This window comes from Schistocerca piceifrons, chromosome 6 (genome assembly GCF_021461385.2).
Source record: "Schistocerca piceifrons isolate TAMUIC-IGC-003096 chromosome 6, iqSchPice1.1, whole genome shotgun sequence".
In the NCBI taxonomy this organism is placed as follows: Eukaryota; Metazoa; Arthropoda; class Insecta; order Orthoptera; family Acrididae; genus Schistocerca; species Schistocerca piceifrons.
The window spans coordinates 160,962,739-160,990,254 of record NC_060143.1 but is presented as its reverse complement, the minus strand read 5'-3'; the positions used below and the strand labels follow the sequence as shown (position 1 = coordinate 160,990,254).

At 41.4% G+C, this 27,516-nt stretch overlaps 1 protein-coding gene across 1 annotated transcript in view; it reads right to left on the bottom strand.

Moving 5' to 3' along the window:
• Window positions 1–7,940: 7,940 nt before the first annotated feature.
• The window catches only part of LOC124803207 (dynein beta chain, ciliary-like), a 187,069-nt gene continuing 167,493 nt past the window's right edge, over window positions 7,941–27,516 (bottom strand). The window contains exons 7-10 of the mRNA XM_047264388.1: window positions 22,078–22,213; window positions 21,673–21,957; window positions 14,398–14,508; window positions 7,941–7,955 (exon numbers count right to left, since the gene is read on the bottom strand). Of these exons, the coding sequence (XP_047120344.1) occupies window positions 7,941–7,955; window positions 14,398–14,508; window positions 21,673–21,957; window positions 22,078–22,213 (547 nt within the window). The remainder of the gene's footprint in view (window positions 7,956–14,397; window positions 14,509–21,672; window positions 21,958–22,077; window positions 22,214–27,516) is intronic.

The window sequence follows — 27,516 nt, the reverse complement described above, 5'->3', positions numbered from 1 at the left end:
ATTTTTAGGAAAATTACTTTTAAAATGGATACAAATTCATTTGAAAATTTGCTGAATTTAAAATTAGCACTAGACTTCACCCTTGCGAATATTTTCAGGCTTCCTTTAAAATCTTCAGGTGTTTGGTCATTAATCAGCCTCACTGTTTCCTTGTGAGTGTTTCTGAGCTGTATGTGGAGCTAAGTTACTTAATGTGACTAACTGTGCACTGTGATCTTCCAATTCATTTACCATAGGATAGGCATGTGTTTCTGTAGCTTCTGCTTGTTGTATAAATATATTATCTGTAAGGAAAAACTTGAGCAACTTACGAATGGAGATTTTTGACTGCTTTTGAATTATAAGTTTTGTGAAAGACTTGAATAATTAATAACATCACTCATTTACACAAATGTAGACAAGCAAACCACTTCTAATTACTGACTCATGTCAATGTTTGCAGTATTTTCAAAACATCAGTATATATTTTTCTATAAAACTTTAATATGTAGAATAACTATTTATTGTCTTTATTTATAAATTAACTCAAAACAGCTGTATTTGATTGTGATCAGTTATTACAACTGATTTGAAAGCACATATGCTTCATCATCAGACAAAGGCTATGGCAATCAAAATGAGCATACAGCATCGTTGGCCGGGAGGCCCCATCCAGGGAAGTTTGGCTTATCATGAATGATTTCACGTTAACTGGCAATGTCAACCAAAATATCATCATTTTGGTTGTGGTGGTGGTGGTGGTGGTGTGTTGGGGCTTATGGGCGCTCAACATCGAGGTCATCAGCGCCCTGACACACATTAAAAGGAACGAATGTGGACAGACCTAAGAAAACTAAAGCACACACTCAAACAAAGCAGGAAAAGAAGGAAAATGCTACCTAAGAAATTAAAACCTAAGGAAAGGGGAAACATAGCAACAAGAATGTCACAGGAAATTGTTATTGGCTGGCCACTTACATAAAATATGGGCGAGTTTGTCACACAGTGAGCAAATTAAAATCCTCTCCCTAAAATCTTTGTAAAAACATTTGACAGGGCACAGAACTTAAAACTTTAGCCACATTCGTCCGAGTGTTGCCTAAAAGAGATGGCAGGTCCGCTGGCAAGTCAGCCGCGACCCGCTGGTCAGAAAATAAAACGCAATCCAATAAAACGTGGCGCACAGTGACCTGGACGCTGCAAGCACCACACATTGGAGGGTCCTCTCGCCGGAGAAGGAAGCCATGCATCATAGGGCTGTGGCCTATTCGAAGCCGAGTGAGGAGAACCTCGTCCCATCGATGGGGCTGAAAGGAAGTACACCACACACGGGTTGTGGGTTTGACTATACGGAGCTTATTGTCAGTCACTTCCAACCACTCATCCTCCCACTGACGCATGACCCGTGAGCTCAACAGCGAGGTGAGTGCGTGCAAGGGGATAGCACACTGAGATACTTGTGGGGTGAGACATGCCTCCTTGGCTGCGAGATCTGCCCTTTCATTCCCAGCAATGCCAACATGCCCCAGAACCCAGCAGAAAGCTACAACTTTCCCCAGTCGCTGTAGTCGGAGGAGGGCATCCTGGATGGTCTTGACAATTTTGTCTGCTGCATACAAACGTTGCAATGAGTGAAAGGCACTGAGTGAATCGGAACAGACAAGAAATTTAGGAGAGGAAGAATGTCTCATGTGCTCCAGTGCCCGCAAAATCGCAAACAATTCTGCATCAAAGACAGTAAAAGTCTGAGGCAGTCGGACCTTGAGGACATGATATGGAAAAACAACTGAGCAACCAACAGAATCCCCTTGTTTTGACCCATCCGTAAAAACAGCTACATAGTCGTGGTGCTCAAATGAAATGGCAGAAAATGCTGCATTAAAAACGGTGGCAGGAGTGCAATCTCTCTTGTACTGCTATAAATCTAAAATCACTCTGGGCTTCTTCAGTAACCAGGGTGGCAGACGGTTAAAACCTTGGATTTGGGGTTGTACAGACTCCACACCGAGGGACTCTAGTACGCGTTGCGCACGGATCCCAAACGGCAACGTAGCCCGGGGACGGCGGGAAAAAAGGCGGTCCAGAGGTGAATGGGCAACAAGATGGTGTGCAGGCGATCTGGGAGCTGCAAGAAACTTACAAGCCTGGCGCACCAGCAGGAGCTGCCGCCGGATGGTAAGTGGCAGTTCCCCAGACTCAGCACAGAGGCTGGGTACGGGACTGGTCCGATAAGCACCCATGGCCAGTTGGATCCCAGCATGGTGAACAGAATCAAGGATCCGCAAATAAGATGGCCTCGCTGACCCATATACTGTGCACCCATAGTCCAGCCGTGAATGCACAAAAGCTCCATAAAACTGTAGGAGACGCGCCCTGTCCGCGCCCCAAGACCTGTGGCTGAGGCACTTGAGGATGTTCAGTGCCTTCAGCGGTCTGGCTTTCAAGTCACGTAGGTGTGGCAGCCATGACAACTTGGAGTCAAAAATTAGGCCCAGAAACCGCACTGTGTCTCTAAAACTTAGGACAGTATCCCCATATGCAAGGCAGGCAAAGTAAAAAGATGACAAGAACGATTAAAATGAACACAAACACACTTTTCGGCAGAAAACCAAAAACCCATCTTTGCAGCCCACTCCTCTAACCGCCGCACTGTTAGCTGCAACTGACAGCTCACGGTTGCAACACTGGAGGAAGCACAGAAAACAGCAAAGTCGTCCACAAATAAGGAGCACTGTACTGGACTCCTCACTGTAGACGTTATACTGTTGATGGCTATGGCAAAGAGGGTAACGCTTAAAACACTGCCCTGGGGGACACCGTTCTCTTGCTCAAAGCGACCAGACAGTGTGTTACCAATGCGGGTCCGAAAAAACCGCTGAGACAGGAAAGACCGAATGAAAATGGGGAGGCGGCCACGAAAGCCCCATTGATGCATTTGTGCAAGAATACAGTGTCTCCAAGTAGTATCATATGCCTTACTGATATCAAAGAAGATACCGATACAGTGATGCTGACGGAGAAAAGCCTGCTGAATAGCCGCCTCTAGGAGGGTCAGGTTGTCGACCGTGGACCAAAATTTTCGGAATCCACACTGAAAGCGGCTAAGGAGCTGTCTGGTTTCTAACAGCCAGACCAGAGGCTGGTTAACCATCCGTTCCAGGGTCTTTCCGACACAGCTTGTCAAGGCGATACTACGATAACTACCGGGACATGTGCGGTCCTTTCCTGGTTTGAGGAGAGAGATGAGAATTGCCTCCCTCCACGAGGTGGGGAACACTCCTGTCTGCCATATGAGATTAAAACATTCGAGGAGGATTTCCTTTGACGCTGCTGGCAGATATCGAAGCATGGAGTACCGGATTCGGTCGTAACCTGGTGCAGTGTTAGAAGTCTCAGTAAGTGCCGATTCAAGTTCCCACATGGAGAAAGGGGAATTGTAGGCCTCAGAACTGTTCGACCGAAAGTCCAAGGTCGCTCTTTCGACAGTCGCATGGTAGCGACGAAACGATGGATCCTGATTTGCAGTGGCAGTACTTTGTGCAAAATGCTCTGCCAGTGTCTGAGCAATGGCTCTGGGTGTCGTTTGGAGACATCCCTGGTTCAGGACAGCAGCTATTGGTAAACCGCTATGTTTACCAGAAATCCTCCGGATGGCTTCCCATACTCTTGTGGAACAAGTGGAACGGTTGATGGAGTCCAGGAACTCCTGCCATGACCTTTTCTTGCTCTCTTTAATGACACGGTGTGCCCTGGCTCTCGCGATTCGAAAGGCAGTAAGATTGACCGCTGTTGGGCGGCATTTAAATCGGCGAAGAGCCGCACGCCTGTCCCGGATGGCTGAACGGCACTCTTCCGTCCACCAAGGCACAAGGCGCCGCTTAGGAGGGCCAGAAGACTGTGGTATGGACAGGTCAGCAGCATGATGGACCACAAGCGTGATGTGATCCACCCATTCCTGTACGTTATTGTGGCGGTCAAAGACAGCCAACCGAGTGAACAGTGGCCAGTTAGCCCTGCCAATCATCCACGATGGTGGCCGCGGCTCCAGCAATACACCATCCAGGAGATGAATGTGGATAGGGAAGTGATCGCTGGAATGAAGGTCGTCAATGACCTCCCAGTGAACAGAGTCAGTGAGGGTTGGAGAGCAGAAAGATAGGTCAATGGCTGAGAATGACCCTGTAGCAGTAGAGAAATGAGTCGGAGTACCTGTGTTGAGGATGCACAATACTTGAGATGTTAGGAGGCTCTCCAAATTCGACCTCCAGTGAAAGAGAAGTGGAGCCCCACAGGACATTTTGGGCATTGAAGTCTTCCAGGAGAAGAAATAGGTGGGGGAGTTGGCCGATAAGATCTGTGAGAGCGTCTAAGGTCATTGCATCCACAGGGGATAAATAAAGGGAGCAAACGGTAAGCCTCCAAGGTGAATTAATTTCAACTGCAACTGCTTGCAGGTCAGTATCCAGGGGGAGGACAGAGGAGTGGTGGTCATTATTGACAAACACAGCGACTCTGTCTTTGGCCCTTTCTACAGTCAGGTCATCTTTGCGATATGACGTATAGCCCCTTAGTACAGGAGCATCAGATGGTTTTAAATGCGTTTCCTGTAAACACAAGCACAGGGGGCGTTGCCGTGCTAGGAGGTTCAGTTCCTCCACATGTGCCCGGAATCCATTCATGTTCCACTGTATAATGGGAGCCATCTATCAGGGTGGGAGTACCTTCATTCTCACTTTCTGTTGGGGAGGAGAGCCCACAACAGGTGGAGGCTCAGTTTTGGGGCGAGATGATTGCCCCAGTCTGACATCAATCTCCATCGCCTCAGAAGAGCAGTCGAGAGAGACGTCAGAGAGAATGACATCCACATCAGGAGACTGTATAACTGCAGTCTCCTTTAGTGGGCGAGTCTTCACCTTTGTCTTTGGCTTCGATGTTCTGGCCTGAGGTGGCATTGGAGCCAAAACCTCAGAAGCAGTAGGGGGTGTAGCAGCACTGGGCAGTGCACAAGACTGGCCCCAAGAAGGGGCAGGAAGTTCCATGATGTCAGCTACCACGGCCTGGTCAGAAGGCCGGGGGGGAGCAGCAGGCTTCACAGGAACGGCAGCAGCACACGTACATTGACAAGCGCAGGTGCTAGTGCTGACAGTAGCAACCTCCGTTTGTGTAGCGGCATCGGTTTTCAAGACTGGTTGTTTGAGAACGGAAGAAAAGGAAGCAGCAAACGTGGGCGGCTGCATGGACTTGTAGATTTTCTTCGCCTCACCATATGGGATGCGTTTTGTAGTTTTTAGTTCCTGGATCTTCAGTTCCTCAAGGAAAACTCTGCATTCCCTACTCCACACAGGGTGATCCCCAGAGCAGTTGACACACTTGGGAGGAGAGGAGCAACCAACTCCCTCATGGGCGGCTTTACCACAATTCCCGCAAGTAGCTTCCCCTCTACAGCCGAGAGTAGTGTGTCCAAAGTGTTGGCATTTAAAACACCGCATGGGGTTGGGGTAATAAGGCCGTACACTGAGACGTAGGAAACCTGCCTTTACATGCTCTGGCAATTTGGTGGTGTTAAATGTAAGGATAAATGAGTCAGTCTTTATGAGAGCACCATCCACCCGTTTCATAATGTGTTGCACGTCGACAATTCCTTCCCGGGACCATTCAGCCTTCAGTTCATCTTGGGGAATGTCAACGAGATCTCTCCAAGTCACAACACCCTTGCTGTAGTTCAAGGTGTTGTGAAATTCAGTCTCTATCGCAAACTCCCCAAAAAATTGTGCCTTCTGAAGGTTCTGGACTTGCTGGAAGCTAGATGTTTCAACCAACAAGGTGCCATTTCACAAGCGCTTTACAGATTTTAATGTGCCAGCAATACCTTCTAAGCCCTTCTGTATATAAAATGGCGAAACTTTTTCAAAACTCCCATCTTTTCTTTTAATTATGAAAAACACATTCTGCAAAGCAGCATGCGTTCTGTTACTACTACCTGAATCAGGAGGACTGGCTACACGAGCCCTCTTGTTGGATTGGGTGTTAGAACCCACCAGCGGTCCACCCTTTCCGCTGGCAGGAGAAGAATAAAAGTTTGAGGGTTCCATCTCGGTCCCACGAGCAGCTAGGGAACTAGAAGTTCACCTAGACAGAGCCCCGCGTGCCTAGGTAAGCCTTATACAACTGGGGCGCGGCAAGTGCCCCAGAGGTTGCCCGCTTGCGACTGTTCCACCCCAACAGCCATGCATCTTATAGGCGCGCAGCACACCGTAAGATTGAGGGGTTTTTATAGAGGTTTACCTTCCTCGCAATCCAGGCGGTCAAGCCAAGATTACCGTTCCCCGCAGCACACAACATTCCACCGCCGCGCCATGCGATGGTCGCTGAAGCATGTCCGGGGGTTACGGTGACAGGAGACTGGCGACGCTGACCAGTCCCCAGCTCAGGACCCCGGGATTGCTTTTGGTTGTGATTGATTTTTCCAGTTAAGGTAAAGCTGTATGTGACAGTATTAATTGATGATGCACATGCATACTTTGCAGGAGCACAGCAATTTGTTTGTTATGGCATGAGATGTTTGGAATTAATCCCAAACTAAAGATAAAAATGGTTACTTTATACAACAATAGTATATCAGCCGATGTCCCTACCTCTTCAGCAAATGTAGATGAAAGATTATAAAACTGTATTAGATTCTGCTTAAACAACTGAATGAATTCTGCTTTGCTGCTATCAAAAAAAATCAACTATAAGAAAATTAATGTATTCAAGAGTGGTATCACACATTTATAAAAATGAAATACTAACAAATGGTTTTCAGAAAGGCTTATCAACAGAAAATGCTACATATGCTTCCACGATCAAATATTAAACGCATTGACTAACCGAACATCACCCATTGGGCCATTTTTTGATCTCTCTCAAAGGCTTTTGATTGTGTGAATCATGAAATTCTTCCAGATAAGCTTAAGTATTGTGGTATGAGTGGGACAGTGCACAAATGGTTTTGTTCATATTTAATGGGAAGAATGCAGAAGGTTGAAATTAACAGGACAGATAGTCTGCAAAAATCAGCAGAGTCCTCTAACTGGGAAAGTATCAAGTATGGTGTCCCACAGGTTCAGTCTTGGGTCCCTTATTGTTCTTAATATATATTAATGTCTTGCCACTATATATTCATGAAGATGCAAAGCTAGTTCTTTTTACTGTTGATACAAGTATAGTAATCACACCCAACAAACAAGATTCAGTTGAGGAAATTGTAAAAACTGTCTTTCAGAAAATTGTTCAGTGGTTCCCTGCAACTGGCTCTCACTAAATTTTGAGAAAACACAGTATATACAATTCTGTACAGTAAATGGTATAACAACGCTGATGAAAATATACTATGAACAGAAGTCTGTTGCTAGGGCAGAATATTCAAAATTTCTGGGTGTGTACATTGATGAGAAATTGAATTGGAAGAAACAAATCGATGATCTGCTGAAACGGTTAGGTTCAGCTACTTGAGTTATTGTACATTTTGGTGATGAATATATCAGTAAATTAGCCTGCTACGCCTATTTTCATTCACTGCTTTCATATGGCATCATATTTTTGGGTAATTCATCACTAAAAGTATTCATTGCACAAAAGTGTGTAATCAGAACAACAGCTGCAACCCACCCAAGATCACCTTGCAGATATTTATTTAAGAAACTTGGGTTATTCACAGCACCTTTGCAATACATATATTTACTTATGAAATTTGTTATTAATAACCCATCCCAGTTCAAAAATAACAGTAAAGTGCATAGTTACAACACTAGAAGAAAGGATGATCTTCAATATTCTGAGTTAAGTCTGACTTTGGCACAAAAAGAAGTGAATCACGCTGCCACAAAAATCTTCGGTCACTTGGCAAATAACATTAAAAGTCTGGCAGATAGCCAGCCAACATTTATAAACAACTTAAAATAATTTCTGAATGACAACTCCTACTCAGTAGATGACTGAAAAAAAAGAAAAGAAATTTTGTGTAAACAAAACTTAGGTTAAAGTAACACGTTTCACATCATTACTAAATGTCATATTCATGATCTATGGAACAAATATTAATGTATGTATGGATGGATGGATTTCTACTGGGGAATTTTCAAATATTCCTAGAAACATTAGTCATTATTATGAAGACTGGCAGATGAAGGAATGCAAAAGATAAGTCTATGAAGATTTAAATAATGATTTTCAGAAAGATTCAGACAAAAGCAGATCTTGATTTTCCCACAATACTGAACAGGAAAGCAGAATACTACATATTCATAGAGACATGGTATAAATGTTTATCTAGCCTGCAAACAGACAATCACTGAACTTAGAGCCTTTTAAAAAAGAAAAAAGAAAAAAAAAACAACAGAAAAGTAAAGAAAAGAAAAAAGAAAGAAAAAGTGCAATTCTGTATTGCACAAGGTCTGATCACACCTTTAGAAAAAATAAATGACGCCGAATATTCTAAATCTAAGGGTTTTTATATTGGAAAGAACCTAAACTGAGTTAATGGCAGTGGCTTCTCTGGCTATGATATAGAACTGCACTTACTTGAAAACTTGATCACAAAGTAGACACATTATGGGAAACAGTTAGTGATTAATGGACTAGCAGCCTTACAGAAGGCTGACTGGAGTGATGTATGTAATGTGACAGATAAAGGAAATAGTAATAGACAAAATTTGAGGAGAAAGAGAATAGGTCCCATGAACACACATCCAGAAACAAATAATTTTCAAAATTTATTCCTGATGTTAAACTTAAATGTAATAGGTAAAGATGTACTACCTAAAGCGACAGATGAAAATTTGTGCGAGACCAGGACTTGAACTCAATTTACCACTTATTGTGAGCAGTTGCCTTATCACTTATGCCAGGGGTTTCCAAACTACAGCCTGTGGGGCAACACCATCCCGTGAACACCAACAATATGTCCCACGGTAATGGGCCAGACATGCAAGTTATCCGGCTTGCCATAATTTTGCTCATTACAGTTGCTTCTCAAGCACCTCCCATAACAAGTTATTCACACACCGAATAGAAGAAAACGTAAGAAATTGAAATGCTTAACGAACAACGTTTGACATAAAGAGTCTGTTTACTGTTATTTTTTTCAGGCTTTAATAATCATTTCAAAAATCACCTTCTGACCTTGATTGACCTTGATTGGTCTCTTTGGCTTCTTATAAATGAAAATTAAGTCATGTGTTCTACTATTCACTACTGCTCTGTAAAACAGAAGCTTTGACAATGCTGTATCCAGTCAGTTGTACTAATTACAAACCATTTAGCTCCACTGTTTTTGTCACCAGTACCACTGCTCAAGATTCTGTACAATGCTGCAAATTCTTTTGTTGCAAATTCTCTGCATCGATGTTGCAACATTTTTTTCTTCACCAGTGCAAGGTAACCCTTTCACTTGCAGTATTTGTTTATGAACTCCAATTCTGATTTGTCATTATTAACTAACATTAATTCAATAGAAAACAATAAGACATTAGCTAAGCATGTTAAGAATGTAATTAACTATAACACTATGTCTCTTTTTGACTAAATTTAGAAGCACAGGTGTAAAAAATATCTCTAGGCAACCTCCTCCTAAAATAGGATGTACTGCACTATAAACAATAAATTATAAAGCTGTATTATAAATCTGTTTGAGTACATATTTTTTGGGAATGTCATTCATTGACCCACTGTACATTGATTCCTATGGAAAAAGTGTTCCAGTTAATGACTGTTAATTACAAATAAAATACAGTAACAGATGTTGCTCATTACGTGGAGTAACACTGCACATATAAATTTACAGTGCCATTAAATCATACAAAATATGTACAATAGTTAGTCATTTTTATTTTATGAGCAATTACAATGCACATTAATTGACATATATAATGCAACTGAACATTTTGCTTGTAATTAATTGTAGGAGATTTCCTGAAAATTTGCTTACTGAAGTTGCACATAAATGCAATTCACATAATGCAATCCCCACCACCTACACTAGAGGAGATCCAAAGACATATTCATAGACTGAAAAACAACAAGGCATCCGGAGAAGATAATATCACTGCAGAACTACTTAAAAATCTTGGACCAAATTCCCTCAAAGAACTCACTCAAATCATCACAGACATTTGGCAGACAGAAAAACTACCAGAAGATTGGAAATGCACCCTAATTCATCCACTGCATAAAAAGGGAGACATGGCAGATATAAACAACTATCGAGGAATCTCCCTTCTCCAAGTCACTTATAAAATCCTCTCAGCTTGTCTTCTTCAACGAACACAAGAACAACTCGAACACAGTATTGGTGATTACCAAGCTGGCTTTCGCCCTCACCGATCCTGTGCAGAACAAATTTTCAATTTGAAGACAACACTAAAATACAAAGCAGTCAGAAACAGTCCGATCATTTGTTCCTTTGTTGATTTCGCAAAGGCTTATGATTCAATCGATAGGCAATCTCTCTTTATTATCCTTGAGGAGCTAGGACTCGATCCGAAAACCCTAAACCTTATCAAAGAAACGCTCACAAACACAACTTCTAAGATAAAATTCCTGGGTGAAATATCAGAGCCCTTCCTGATCAAAACCAGCGTCAGACAAGGTGACGGCTTGTCTCCACTCCTCTTCAACCTTGTCTTAGACAAAGTCATCCGAGAATGGGAAAAAGAACTGAAGAATCAAAATTACTGGAAGCCTATACAACTAGGAAGATCTAAAGATGGTATTAAAATTTCATGCTTGGCATTTGCAGATGACGTGGCCATTCTAGCAGAAAACGAGACCACAGCAATTAAACAGATAGACATTCTCAAAGAATGCGCCAAAAAAGTTGGGCTACAAATTTCCTTCCAAAAAACCAAATTCATCTGCTCAAAATTTGAAACTCAAAAACTGACTACAAAATATGGACAAATTGAGAGAGTTCCATTCTTTAAATACTTAGGCAAGGTCCTAGAACCCACAGGGGGAGAGAAAACTGCACAAAAAGTTCGACTGCAAAAACTGAAAAGAGCATACTGGAAAACCCACAACATCTACAATAAAAAGTGTCTCTCCATTCACTCAAAAATACGACACTACAATACAGTAATCAAGCCCGAAGCACTATATGCCAGCGAAACACTCACACTCCATAGAAAAGGCGACCTGGAAGGCATCCTGAAAGAGGAACGCAAAATTATCAGAAAGATTCTTGGCCCAAAAAGAACGGAAGATGGATACAGGTTACAGTCTCGGAAAACTACAGAAAAACTATCTAACCTCGCCGCAGACATCCGGAAAAGAAGACTAAAATTTTACGGTCATATCCACAGACTCCCAACACCCAGACTCTCCCACAAAATTTTAATATACATTGAAAAATTGAAAACCATACCCTGGATACAAGAAACCAAAACAGATCTAGCAAATGCACAAATAAATTCTTCAGAAGTTATAAACAGAAAAGTATACAGGCAAAAAATCAATAGTTGGAAAGTACAACCCGAGGATGAAGTTTGCAAGAGACAGGGGACAAAATGGACAGAGGAAAGAAAGAGAATTCATGGGGAAAGAGTGAGAGAAGTTTGGAGAATTAAAAAATTGAATCGGAAAAGCTTTGCGTGATCCGTATGGGTCCAATCGCACATAATAACATAATAATAATAATGGAATTAAGCAGTGTAATATGATTAATGAGAGTTATGTAACTGTAACTTTCAACTTACAGTTGCTTACAGTTGTGGATCAAGCTTATTACTGGAAATTATCAGCAGTGACTTCAAATGCCCATCAATTAGTCTAGATCTGTAACTAGTTTTTGCATATTTAATTTTGGAGAATGTTTTCTCACAAAGATAAGTGGCCCGAAAGTAAAAAAGAGCCTGAGCAAACTTATGGAACTAATCAAGGCTCTAAAATTCCAGTATTAATGAATTTAAAATTTTATCTTTACAAAATCACTACAATGCATATCAACTATTTTCATCAGTGTTAAAAGGATTTTGAAAAATGTTGATGCTTGCAACTGCATCAAAATCTGAAAATTAAGGCTCAAAATTAATTTTTAAAGCATGCAAACTTACAGCTGTGGAATCTACTGGAAATGGAGTTGCTTATTGCTGACTGAGTGTTTTCATGAATTAAAATGCATGAAACATTTTTAATTCATCTGAGACTGAAAACAAAACAATTTTTTGTCGAAAGGGCTTAATAAGAGTGTACATATCAGGCAGTAGCTGGTTTCCTCTTTGTACTTTTAATTTAATATCTCTTACATGTTTAGTTAAACCCAAATAAAATGATAAACTCCATAACCACTTATTGTTTTGTAACGCAGCCAGAGGACAATTCATTTGATGAAAGAAAATTTCAATTGTTGTTCAGAGCTCAAATAAACAGTGTTAGAGCTTTTCCACAGGTAAGCCAGTGTACTGCTACATAACACGAAAAGTCATTTTCTACAATCACTTCAATAAACTTGCAGGACTGATGATGATTAAGCAGCGTATAATGTTAATAACAGCTGACATGACTGGCTTTAAAATGTTTGACATATCCAAGCATTTTCTGTACAAAGACTGTTGATGAATGATGAAATGTGTGATTTAAGGTTTCAATCCACTGTCATTTTCTACCACCTTTGACGTGGGAGGAGTGACACCTTAATTTTTTCCACACATGTTTTTGCCAGCATCAGTTGTGATACACAAAGTTTTTCCACTGAAGGTTGTTTCTCTGAGCAGAATTTTCTACTCCTTTAAAAATCTCTTCTCCCATAGTCATGCAGTGAATGCTATAAGCATTAAGAAACTCTTCATACACTTCTTGAATTAAAATTAACCCCTGTGCATTATCTGAAACACCTGTTTGCTCATCCTGACCCAAAGAGAACCACACTAAGTGTTGGGTTTTTCCAGACAGTTGACTTAATATATTTTCAGCAATACAATTTACTCTTTGAGCCACAGTGTTCATTGACAAACTGATGTTTTTAAATAAATTAGCTTTTTCTGGACACATTTCTTTAGATACAGCAATCGTGCAATCCTTTATGAATTTGCTGTCAGTAAATGGTTTTCCATGTTTTTCTATGGAGTGATCCACATGGAAACTAGCGTGAATTGCTTCTTCTTGCTCAGCATTTACTTTCTTAAACAACACTTGCTGTTATTTTAAACTGTCTTTCAAAGATGCATATATACATATCTCACCTTTGCCTAATGGTAAGTTTGGAATAACTCTGAAAATGTTTAGTCCTGTAATGGTGTTTTATATTGTACTCTTTTTGAACTGATATTGCTCTGCAGCAAATTATACACATTGCCCTATTACTTGACTCAATTATGAAATATTTGTATTGTCCCCCCATTGCTCTTTAAAATTTCTGCACTCACTGTCTTCTGTTTTTTTCATATTTACATAAATCCACACAATAGGGGATGTAACTTCAAATCAACATAATGCCAATTAATAGTATTAAGAGCAAGGATTCTGACTAAAGAACTGTACCAGATTTATCTTTAATGCAATTTCAATTAAATACTCATCGTTAAATGACTGTATCTTCACTAAGAAACTGTAATCACAAACACACTAGTCCCACCATATTTTGCTTTTCAGATCGCACTTATCACTGCAATCCATGTGCTTACTACTGTGCTTAACTTCTGAATTGTACTGAAAGAGTTCTTAGCAGTACTAGAGTGCCAGGCCCCATGAAAACTTAAGACTATAGCTAGGTCTTGACCCTTGCGACACAGTGGAGGAGCCAGTGTGTCCCTTAGGCTAAAACGTTTGGAGACTGCTGACTTAAGCTACCTGAGCACCTCCTGGACCCACCAAGACTTCCATATGTCACACAGATTAGTAATTTCATTTACTCACTCTCACACCTCGAGCTTTCCTTGTGGGCTGTAGAATCAATATTTGGAGGTGTCATACACTATCGTGATTTTCATCACAGGCTGATCTTCGCCTTATGTTATATAAGTCTGTGACATGTGGAACTTTGAGTTGGTCTGGGGACTGTGCTCAGATAGCCAAGTGGTGAGGCGACCAGTTGTGATAAGCTGGAAACCCGGATTTGAATCCTGGTCTGGCGTAACTTTTCATTTGTTGCTTTAGGTACTACATCTATACTATTACAGTTAGGTTGAACTTCATGAATAAATTTCAATATTTGAAACTGTAGATCACCACCAATATATTTATTATTAGCTTACAACTCAATAATTTCATTTGTAAGTGCATGTATTACTATTATACACTTTCGTGATCATTTGTGTGTCAGTACTAGTTTTTGGAGTAGGTGTGGAGACATACACCTCCTAGCTTTTTGGCTGTGGCTTAACACCATGATCAAAACTATTTTGCACATGTTAGAAATATTCTTAACTCTTGCTACGTACATACCTTTACTGTATCCAGCTCAGAATGTAGCAAATCATACAGTCTATGATATTTTGGTTCAACTGATGCTTTGATAACTTCACGATCAAGGAGGCTTCCCATCATGTAGATGAACTAGAATATTTAATTTATAATTAGAATAGCGTATTAAACCAGTGAAAAGGAAGAAAATACAAAATTGGAAACTTTAAAACACAGAAAAACATATACCACTATACAGTTAATACACTACATAATTACATGTCAAAAGTTCAGTTCCAAGTCTTTATTTTAACTTAGGCTTACTGTTGTTTACTTAGTTTTCAAAGTGAATGTGGGGTAAAAATAATAGCACAAGTGAATGGGCCAGACATTCTCTATTACTCTCAGAGAGGCTTATTGCTTACTCTATGCTTCACAATAAACTAAGAGGGAAACATCAAGAAAAGAATGAACTTACTACCACATGTAGTCACTCATATCCAATGACATTGCCTCAAAAATAAATTTAATTACCCAGAAGACATAGTCAGTTGTCAATATAGCTTCGTACAAGTACACACCATTGATGGGTATGTGAATTATTAAGAGTTGCTATTCTCTTTGACTTGTAGATTAGCCACCAGATTGCATTAGTCTTGCTCATGCTTAGCGTTATTACCTGACTTGGTGTGTATATAATGGGTGATAATTGTGTCAGATGCTAAGCGATCACTGTAAAGTATACAGAGATGATGTATACTCATGTGAGGCAGTATTAGCAGCTCTTAACAGAGTTTGAAAGGACATCATAGTGGGCGTCCATTTGGCCGACTGGTCGAATCATGCAATATCCACATCTGTGGAGCATTCAGATGTGACAGGTGAAACTTGAGGACAGGCATATTCATCGCCAAGGTGCCGGCCAACATCATCTGACCACCACCCAGGCAAACTATAATTCCTTCACATCTGCACATGCCATCCGAGAACAAGTAATGGAAGCCCTGCAACATTCTGTGTCATACCAAAACACTGGTCTGAGATTAGCAGCAGCAATACTAGGAAATTATCATGCCATGCGAAGGCTGCCATTAACACCACAACTCAAAAAGCTGTGTTTGAAATTAGGCTGAGACAAGGAAGCATGAACTGCTGATGAAAGGCATCATTTTATGTTCACCAAAGGATCATTGATTTGCACTACCCTGGGTGACTATTGTCCTTGGGTACAATGTCAACCTGGGGAAATGTTTACAGCATCGACTTGGGGAGAAGTCAAATTCTTCTGTTTTGGAGAGACATAGGAGTATTACTGATGGCATCAAGGTGTGGGAAACCATTGGGTATGACTTCATATTGTGGTTGGCAGTGACTGAAGGTACTCTGGTGGAACAGCCGTGTGTCACAGTCATCCTGTGGCCTCATGCATTACTCTCATGCAACAGTACTGTGGTGCCATTTTTGAATGGCACAACGCTTGTATAACATGGCACATTTCTCTGTGAACTGTCTGCATGATGTTGAAGCCATCAAGGACACAAGATCTATCCCTGAAAAAAATGGTGGAACCAGCTCAGACACCTGCATCCCAGGTCAGCTTGTACATTATAGCAGAGATGCTGAGTCACAGATAGGCACAACAGAAAGACTGTCACAAATAAAGCTTTCAGCCATTAAGGCCTTCGTTATCAATACACTAAGACTCACACGCACACAAATGCAACTCTCACACACGACTGCAGTCTCACATGTTTGTGAGTTGCGTTTGCATGTTTGTCTACGGCTATTGTTGAAGAAGGCCTTCATGGCCAAAAGCTTTATTTGTAACAGCCTTTTTATTGTGCCTATCTGTGACTCAGCCATCTCCACTATATGGTGAGAAGAAACTTTCCTTTTCATAAAGTAGTAGTAAAAGAAACACATAAAGTGATTCACACATGAACAAATTAGCCTAAGGCATATGGAGTGGTCTCGGAATAGCTGGGTTGGACAGATCAAGCAGTGGCATTAGCAGCACACCAGTTTTGGTGTATGGGTATGGATGAAGGGGTTAACAATGACTTTGAATGACAGATGTGGACACTGTACTGAGCCCACTACATGGAGCCAACAGCAGCACAATGCTGTGACTCAGTACCACCCAGGACTGTAGCAAATGAATTATATTCTCTGCCAGGGATTCAATTACCTCTTGCCGTGCCCTGAAATGAGAAATGTCATGCCCACTATCCTTCCCACCCCTCTCACAGTCATATTGCACCATCCACCGAACCTACACAATATCTCGTCCCTCCTTACACAACCCCTGCTCTCAATCCCTTACCTCATGGCTCATACCCCTGTAATAGGCCTAGATACAAGACCTGTCCCATACATCCTCCCACCAGCACCTAAACCAGTCTGGTCACTAACATCGCCTATCCATCAAAGGCAGGGCTACCTGTGAAACCAGTGATGTGGTCTACAAGCTAAGCTGCAACGACTGTGCTGCATTCTGTGTAGGCATGACAACCAACAAGCTGTCTGTCCGCCTGAATGACCACTGACAAACTGTGGCCAAGGAACAAGTGGACCACTCTGTTGCTGAACAAGCTACCAAACATGATATCCTTCATTTCAATGACTGCTTCACAGCCTGTGTCATATGGATTCTTCCCACCAACACTAGATTTTCTGAATTGCGGAGGTGGGAACTTTTCCTGCAGTACATCCTACGTTCCCATAACCCTCCTGGCCTCAAACTTAGTCAGTCACTGTCCTCACCCCTCCAGCCCCTTCCCTGCTCATATTCCAGCACTACACAGCCGTCATTCCACCACCACACCCAATTTCTTCTCTCTTATTTTTTCCCCTCTGCTTTTCTGCTACTCCCCCCTCTCCCTCCCCCAAACTCTCCCCTGCCTGCTGCCCAACCTGCAGCACTTCACTGTTCGCCATCCCCACCATATCCCTCCCCCTCCCTGCCCCAGCCTCCTCCTTTCCTCCACCCAGTCACCACTCCCATCATGCAGTGGTGCTGCTGCTTGCAGTGTGGTTTCAGTTGCCTGAGACTGCAGTCGTGTGTGTGAGTTGTGTTTGCGTGTGTGCATATGAGTGTCTACTGTTGACAAAGGCCATTGGCCGAAAGCTTTAAGTGTGAAATTCTTTTTGTGGTGCCTACCTGCAACTCAGCATCTCCGCTGTATGGTGAGTAGCACTTTCCTTCTCATAATATTGTCACTTCTGTATTAGATTAGACTGCAGTGATGAAACAGAAATTGGTGAAAAATCATACTATGTCTATCTGCAGGAAGCAGAAAAAAATAGAGCAAGCAAACAAAGATTGGTGTCATGATTCTTCAACATCGCCCAACATAATTCATGATGAAATACTTCACAGGCGAATGGGCAGATGTCAGTGATCAAGTGTCGCAATATTTTGGCAAGTGATAATGGCCTTACCATTACACAGGCCCGCACTGTTTCAGTTGTATTACGTTTTTATAGTTTTTATGTTGGATTCATATATATGTTTGTGAGCCGAACCCAAAAATGATCTTAGTTTTTTTTCCATCATGCCAGAATTTTTTGCAAATAGCAGTTTGTCAAAATATATATTTAAAAAAATCACCAATATCAGATGTAGTGACAGAGTTAAATACACAGGAAATGCCACCAGCAATCAGTTTATGATGAAAACAAATTGTCAACATCATACACCAGAAGATGGCAGCACTTTCATCGTTAAATGTGTTGTATACACCAACTGTCATTGTTGGTGCAACCATTCTTATGTATCCTCTGTGATCATAAGTGTTCATGTTGGTGGATATACACTATGAAGCAAACACACAGTGTTCGAAATTATGTCTGTAGATTCCTTTTGTTACTTTTGTGGTGAGTTACTGGTGTCAGGGTTAAAAGACATATAAAACTGTACATGTGGCAAGTGTATCTCCCGTATTTTGGTGTTAAAGTAAGAGATTAAGACAAAACTTGAGGGCTCCACTCTATTAGCTATACGTATGTTGAAAGGCTGAGACTGTGGTCAAAGTTGGAACAAGATGCTTTAATATCTGAAGTTCCAGTGGTATGGAAAGAGCCACAAAATCACAGTGATGATTGCTACTTTTGTTTTCAAAGTAATGTGGATGGTCCTTGGACAGCAAGTCAGGTACACAAAGTTTCCCTGTTTTTTATGTGAGTGGGGAAGCAAAGACAGGAAAAATCACTGGAAACAGAAAGATTGGTCACAACCAGCTTCATTGGAACGTTGCATAAAAAATGTGCTCCAAAAACCTCTATCGAGTCTACAAAAGTTCTCTTTACCCTCTACATATTAAATTAGGCTTAATGAAGCAATCTGTGAAACCCTTACCAAAAGATAGTAAATGTTTCCAGTACATTTGTATCAAATTTCCAGTCTTATCAAACACTAAACTAAGACAGTATCTTTACAAGTCCAGACGTTAGAAAACTTTACAAAGATTGAAATTTTGAAAAAGAAATGGAAGTTGCTGAAAATTATTTTCCATATTGTATTACATTATTGTCTCTTGTAAGTCACAAAATTATATGTTTTATATGAAACAAATCTATTTCACACTGTCACTAAGCCTCATATTTCTGATATTTTTCGATATACTGTATATTACATTTGGCGAATTGTGATTTGCAAAAAATTCTGACATGACGGAATAGAACTGCGGTCATTTTCAGATTCACTGCACCAAGATACATAGGAATCAATCATCAGAAGTTACAAAACAGAAAATCACAGCCTAGTATCATCAGCACACACAATGATGGCAAACACAGTCACTTGCTGAAATATCATGTCTGTTCAACACTTGACATCTGATCTTTCACCCATGAACTATTTCCTTTCAAAGGCTAGTGTTGGTGACTCTTTGTTCTATCTGTAAAGTGTACAGAAAACAAAGCCATGACTTAAAAAAAATGAAGGGATACGGTTCTATACTGACATGGGTCTGGATCCTTCCCCAGCTTTCCTGAGCTAGGTAGATGAGACTTGCCATCGCAATACATCCTTCATTACAGCAACCCTCTTGATTTCAATCTCTAGCCCCTCACACCCACCGCCGCCCTGACCCACTACCCAAACTTCACTCATCCTGCACACACACCCTCTCCCCCCCCCCCCCCCCTGCCCCCTCTCATTTCTCTTTTCTGTCATCCCCATCCCAATGTACTCATCCATGTCATCATCTCTTTGTGCTGTGTAACTCACTGTAGCTGGTGGAGATGTCTATGTTGCATTCATATTCTGTGCATCTGCAGCCACTCCCACCGACATTGCTATAGTGAGCACCAGCTGCATACTCCCCAACACCATCCATCCTTCCCATCCCTCCTGTCTGCTCCCCACCCAGTCCACCTGCAGTCCTGGCATCCTGTAGCTTTACAGGTGTGTGTGTGTGTGTGTGTGTGTGTGTGTGTGTGTGACCTTGGATCAAAAAAGGATTCATCTGATAGCTAGTAAGATTTTCTGTGCCTGTCAATGAATCAACACCTCTACTATTTGGTGAGTTACTACATCTACACCTAAATTATTTCAAGAGAATTAAGTACATAAAGAAATAATCTAAGGCACGGAGAGCAACATTTCACATATTCAAGTTCGATATCAGCTCACTATAAAATATATGAAGGGCATTCACTGATTAACAAGAAAAATAGCTGCAGACTTAAAATATCTATTCCTTCAGCAGATATGAAACTTGTACAACTTTTAAATGTAGCTAATACTGACATTTGTGCATTGTATCCCCACATGTTGTGAGCTTGTCATTTCCAATGGAGAAGAGTTATTGACTTCAGTTTTTCAGTCACTAATTGTTTGAATGTCTTCAAACTTTGTATTTGCTTGGACTGTATGTAACTGTGGTGTGAAATTTTCCACTTGAAGACAACCATGAGATCAAAATTTCAATCTTGGTAACTGAAATTAAACTGAGATACAAAGGCAAAAGTTTCGTAATTGAAAACATTCTATGTAATTGAAACTTGGCCATGAAAAGATTAGCATTTAACAGTATACAGTGTTTTCTAGCAAATGCAGTTTGTGTCATTCATTACTGAATGTGTCTTGTGGAGCATATATCAGATACGCATTCAACAATCACTCTTTCTGAAGCTTGTTTCAGCCATTATTGTAATGTATTTGCACATGACTACAACTTTACTAGAATTCAAGTGTTAGGCATATCCATAACTATCACATAATCTCCATGCTTCTTGCTGATTAGCATTTTATTGGAATGTTTTGCTGTTCTACAAGAAAAGTTCTTTAGAAGTACGGTAATCAGGATAGTAATTACGTATAATAACAACAAACATGTCATACGATTCCATACCAATATATTTTATTGTCCTATGAGGTACAAAGGATGTTGTCACAAACATTGATCAGAGTGAACTAACTGCAGGTCCAGAGAGGTTAACAGAGCTACTTCAGAGCACCGATATTGTTACTGGCGACTCCATGGAGTTACGTCTCCATAGTTCCATTAAGAAGCTTGTATACTTATTTCTGAGTTCCAACAAATATTTCCAATCTCCATTTAAGAATATAGGCTTTTTTATATCATCCATTATCTTATTTCATGGTAAGACATTTGCTTTTCACTCAGTTTTCCTCTGTTTCTAATCTTCACTCTTAAAAACCTACTCAGGTGTGCTGGTTGGTAGAACAGATATTAAGATTCAATTTTTGTTGAATGGAATCCATTTTTAATCCTACAGGCAATTAGAGGAATGTCTGTCAACTTAGGCAGAGTTTCACGTTATGTAGACAAGTAAAATATAACTGGGGAGAAGCAGATACTACGATTTCAACCACTAATGACTGTTTTACAACACCCTGTTAGCACTCAGTACACCATAAATTTGAAGATTCTCTTACAGAGACTGACTCCATTCCTGCAATTCAGTCAGTCAACACAAGAATGTGTTGATGCTATTTGTATCTAAAGATCCTTTATTCACTGTATTAATGTGTTTGAATTCATTACCAAAACACAGTCTGATTTTTTCCCTGATGTAGTCTTAGTACTGTGCCTTATCTCACAAACTACACATTTTCAAATATGGAATTAAAGAAAAATGAACCACACAAGACCACTGAAATTAAATATTAAATTGAGAACAATGTACACACAAAATTTAGTTATTTACTCCATATATAATTTGAATTGTGACAAAAACAGTTGTTACAAAAGTGTATCAACTACAGATGGTGCAAGTAAGTAAAAATAAACAAGTTTTCAGCATCATGTTGTAATTTGTAACTAAGTAGTTCAGTAAAAGTAAATGTACCTTCAAAATAGCTTCAACATTAACACAGTCATCAAATGCTTGGCTGCAAATAGCAGCCAATCTGTTATCAAAATCTCTAATCCTGTTACGAAACATTGTGTAATCTTTCTCAAAACTGGCATCATCAGGGTCCAAAGGATCATATGGTACCCCACTGAAAAATGAATATAGTTCTTCAAACTCTGCAAATATACTCTCAACTCTTGGGCTAAGCCATCTCGCTCTGATCCCTCCAACTTCTACTTTTTCAAGTTTCTGAAATTCAAGCGATGTTGCAAACAAATCCTGTAATTTAAGAAGATGTATCAGTTACATTTGTTGACAATGGTTTGTATAATTAAATGTGAAAAAGCAATATTCTCTCAACGCAGCAGTTGAAAATAATTGTAAAAACAATGTTCATACTTTCACAGCATTGAGTCGTTCTATAAATTTATCCATGTACTCAAAAACAAGACTTCCACCAAAATTCCAGTACTGGGGTTGTACATCTTCAGGGAAATATGACGCAATATTCTGACGACTTTCCTCAAAAATTTGCCTGTTAAATTAAAAGAGAAACAATTTGACAAAGTTTTAATCTTAGTGAAACAATGGATGATTAATATAGCAATAAATATATACTACAAGAGACTCCCGGAATCACAATCAATAATGTAGGCAAAATTTTGGAAATGCCATATGGCAGTTAAAATTCATGTAAAACATTAGTATCATATTGAATTGTGTCTCAAGTATGGATAACTGATCCATTGACATGGAAGAGCAAGTCACAAAAGCTAGATTTCAAGGAGTTGAAAAAAGTGCCAAAGGATGAGCACATTAAAAAAGGAGTTTTATTTGTATTTACTGATAGTAGACATATAAATATGCAATGAACAATGCAACTCATGTAACATTAATTAAACAATAGTATCAAGTTTACAATAAAATGTGTAATGAAAAATGTTAGCACAAACAATTTGAGACACATAGTTTTCTGTAAAATATGTGATATTCTTCCTAACAAAATTGAAGCAAGGCCAATAAATGTCTCTCCTTAGGTTCCTAATTTAGGAGTGAAAGAGACCAATCACTGAACAGCAGAAGACTGCTCATGCACACACACTTGTCCCCCTACACTATGCTGGTTGGACATACAATGCTGGGACTGTATTTCAGCAGGTGGACTAAAGTGGAGTGGGGGTTGTGTTGGGTGGGGTGAGGAGAGGGAGAAAGAGGTAGGAGGAATGATGAGGGGTTGGGGATGGGTAGCTAACAGTTCAGAGAGAAGCAGAAGGTTTGCTGTCTAGGGATGCTGGAGGGAGGAGGGGTGGCACATGCATAAGCTAGGCACATGATACATGGGGTACCAGAGCCAGTGAGGTGCACTGCATGATGATGGTGATGACATGGAGGCATGGACTGGGAGGGGATGACAGAACAGATGAAAGGGAAACTGTTGGGTAGAGGGTGTGGAGACAGTAGATTAGCATATCCTGAGCCCATGTCAGCTACTGGAGTGAAAGTCATGTTGGAAGCATAACTCCCATCTGCATAGTTCAGAAAAGTTGATGCTGGAGGGAAGGCTCCAGATTCCCAGACTGTGAAGAATCCATTGAACTCGAGCATGTTGTGCTCAGCTACATGTGGTGCCACTGGGTAGTCAACCCTGTTCTTGGCCACAGTTTGATGGTAGCCATTCATTCTGATGGACAGCACTTCCTACACCAGTCTTGTCATCCTGTTCCAATAGAGGTATGGCCACTTGTGGAAGAAGTCTCGTACACCAATTCTGCTGCAGTCACTGCACAGCTTTTTAAGTTGGTGCAACAACCAATCAACTGTCCACCAGAATGAATGGCCATCATAAAACTGTGCCTAGGAATGAAGTTGACCAAGCAGTGGCACAGCTTGTGGCTGAGGACAACATGTCCAAGCTCAATGGCTGCTTCACAACCTGCACCACATGGATCATTCCCTCCAGCACCAGACTTTCAGAACTTTACAGATGTAAATTATCCTTCAAACATATCCTTCGCTTTCATGACCCTCCTGGCATCAGTCTATATTAATCCACTGTCCCCACACCCTCTACCTAACAGTTCCCCCTTCCTCTGTTCTGTCATCCCATCCCAATCCATGACTCCATGTCATCATCATGATGTGGTGCACCTCATTGGCTCTGGTACGCATGTATCACATGCCTAGCTTATGCGTCTGCCACCCCTCCCTCCTACATTCCCAGACAGCACTCCTGTTGCCTCCCGTTGAGCCTGTTCCCGCTTCCCACGCCCGGGTTCCCGGGTTCGATTCCCGGTGGGGTCAGGGATTTTCTCTGCCTCGTGATGGCTGGGTGTTGTGTGCTGTCCTTAGGTTCGTTAGGTTTAAGTAGTTCTAAGTTCTAGGGGACTGATGACCATGGATGTTAAGTCCCATAGTGCTCAGAGCCCATTGAGCCATTAGCTACCCAGCCCCAAACCATCTTCCTGCCACCTGCCTCTTTCTCTCTCTACTGACCCCACCTGACAACTCCCCCAGCATGTGTGTCCAGCTGGCACAACATAGGTTGTGTGTGTGTGTGTGTGTGTGTGTGTGTGAGCACACACAATTGTGTGTGTCTGCTGACAACTCAGACTCAATGCTTCTGCTATTCAGTCAGTGGTCTCCCTTGACCCTAAATTTTTACATTCTGACAGAACTTTCCTTTCTATATCATCTTAAGTTCTCTAATTGATATTCTGTTCTTGGATGACTTGGATGACCTTCTCAGTTAGTTACCTTATTTGATTTTCATTTTTCCACTGCCACTGAGAGAGAGCACTCTCCTTCTCCTGTCCCCAAACACCTCCCTAACCCAATTTTCTCTGCATATTTTACCAGTTCCACTGTCTTGTCTTCTCTTCTCTTGTTATCTAGATTGAACACTCACAATCAGTCAAAATTTCAGCAGATCACTCAAGGTTAGAAAATCTTCTGTGCTATTACCTATGGTTATGTGCCGTGCATAATTAGCTGCATAAAAAATATTGCCATTTCTAACTTTTGTGTATTATTCCTGTTTTGAATTGTGCACTATTGTAACATTTATTATACTTTGTTGTGCTCATGAGAAGCTGTGTCTATTTTGTGTGATTCTGTCGGACCTATGCAACTGCATTACTATCATGAATGGCAACACTAAGCTGTTATCACTAAAACATGTGATTACTGTAAATAAGTTTGTAACTAATATTTTAATTTTACTTGCAAGTTATAAATGAGATCATAGGCAGCAGCTGAAATTTAATCTTCTGGCAGCACCAAAACACCAATTTTCCGATTATGCAACCCACAGACTCAAATTCTTTGTATAGTGTAGGTGCTGAACAAAATGAACTCAACACCCACTTCATATTGTTGTAAGGCAGGTCTTCACATTCAACATGTCCTGTCAGCAGACAGTGAGCACAGGCCTGTAAGTGCTGTACACCATCCACTATCACCGGCAGCTGTATGGAGACTTGGGTAAACAATGAGAAACAGATTCTGAGGGAAATGCTTGGAGAAATCTAGGATATCTTTATCTTCCCTGTCACATTGTAGATCAATTAAGATGAATTACTTGAGGTCCACAGCAGATCAGTGTGAGTTGAGTACTAGATGCTTTTTCATTTTCCCATTCAGTTGCTCTATAAATCTTGATTTATTTCCAAACATGACTGACATTCTATCTGTTACATATAAACTAATGAATTCCACGACACACCTACATTTTCTAAAACACTGCTAAGAATGTCACATACAGCTGTATGCCTTTGATACCTACATGTAGAGGACTAAGAAAATTATAAGAAAATCTTCACAAATGAATGTAGTGTGTAGCGTAGTGTATGGGACACAGGACAGTCCTGTGTGACAATGTGCTCAGAAGATCACTGCTAAAATGCTTCCCAGATTTGTCAGGTCTTATACGATTGTAAGAGCTATCTCCCCAGTCAGTTTTCTGATACAAGATCCATCTTCCCACAAACTTATAACAGCCCATATAAGCCAACTTAAGGTGGGCAAGGGTAAGCAGGATGCTGAGACATAATCCAATGGAGCCCCCCACCTGTTCAACTTAAGGTAGGGAGAATTGTGCCATGCAGCCATGTTTAATTTCGCGTACTTATTGCAGATTCGGAATTCCTCTGGCCACAAGAGCACATGGAGCATTACTGTCACTGGTAGAGGGCAGTTTGGAGAAGGTAGTTAAGGGCTGTGGCGACCTAGAGGGAAGGAGAGTGTGACATGGGTGGCGAAGAGCACAAGTGAGGCAGTATGTGGTTGTGGCCACGTGTGCCATGGCCCATTGGAAGGAGTGGTACTTTCGCTCAGTGCAGGTTTGGCGGGGCCACGTGTTGGTCGCAGCCATGAACATTGCTTGTTAAAAGCTACTTCGGCAGGATGTGCAGTATATGGCTTGTCCTCTGCTACTGAAGATGCAAGCAGTTTGTGTCCATTGTGGTGCTGGGTTGGAATCCAGTCTGGCCTTTGCAAATACTGGATGTGGTGGTGTCTGCTGGATGATACCCGTGGGTTTCGGACTACGAGTAGTCTTCGTTACATCATCCTCTCAGTGCTCTCTAAGCAAGTGTTTTTCAATGGGTGCTAGATTTTGTGAGAGCTCACAGTGAGCATCCAGCTGGACATGGCTGCTTGTCCTGTTCCAGAGGTTGCCCCTCGGTCTGCAAGATCCGGGTGGTCGCAGAGGGTGGGCTTACTGGTAGTTGGGAGCTCCAACGTCAGGCGCGTAATGGGGCCCCTTAGGGATATGGCAGCAAGAGAGGGGAAGAAAACCAATGTGCAGTCCGTGTGCATACTGTGGGAAGTCATTCCAGATGTGGAAAGGGTCCTTCCGGATGCCATGAAGGGTACAGGGTGCACCCATCTGCAGGTGGTCGCTCATGTAGGCACCAATGATGTGTGTCGCTATGGTTCGGAGGAAATCCTCTCTGACTTCCGGCGGCTATCTGATTTGGTGAAAACTGCCAGTCTCGCTAGCGAGATGAAAGCAGAGCTCACCATCTGCAGCATCGTCGACAGGACTGACTGCGGACCTTTGGTACAGAGCCGAGTGGTGGGTCTGAATCAGAGGCTGAGACGGTTCTGCGACCGTGTGGGCTGCAGATTCCTCGACTTGCGCCATAGGGTGGTGGGGTTTCGGGTTCCGCTGGATAGGTCAGGAGTCCACTACACGCAGCAAGCGGCTACACGGGTAGCAGGGCTTGTGTGGTGTGGACTGTGCGGTTTTTTAGGTTAGATGGCCTCGGGCAAGTACAGAAAGGGCAGCAACCTCAAAGGGTGCGGGGCAAAGTCAGGACATGCGGGGACCAAGCAGCAATCGGTATTGTAATTGTAAACTGTCGAAGCTGCATTGGTAAAGTACCGGAACTTCAAGCGCTGATAGAAAGCACCGAAGCTGAAATCGTTATTGGTACAGAAAGCTGGCTGAAGCCAGAGATAAATTCTGCCGAAATTTTTACAAAGGCACAGACAGTGTTTAGAAAAGATAGATTGCATGCAACTGGTGGTGGCATGTTTGTCGCTGTTAGTAGTAGTTTATCCTTTAGTGAAGTAGAAATGGATAGTTCCTGTGAATTATTATGGGTGGAGGTTACACTCAACAACCAAGCTAGGTTAATAGTTGGCTCCTTTTACCGACCTCCCGACTCAGCAGCATTAGTGGCAGAACAACTGAGAGAAAATTTGGAATACATTTCACATAAATTTTCTCAGCATGTTATAGTCTTAGGTGGAGATTTCAATTTACCAGATATAGACTGGGACACTCAAATGTTTAGGACGGGTGGTAGGGACAGAGCATCAAGTGACGTTATACTG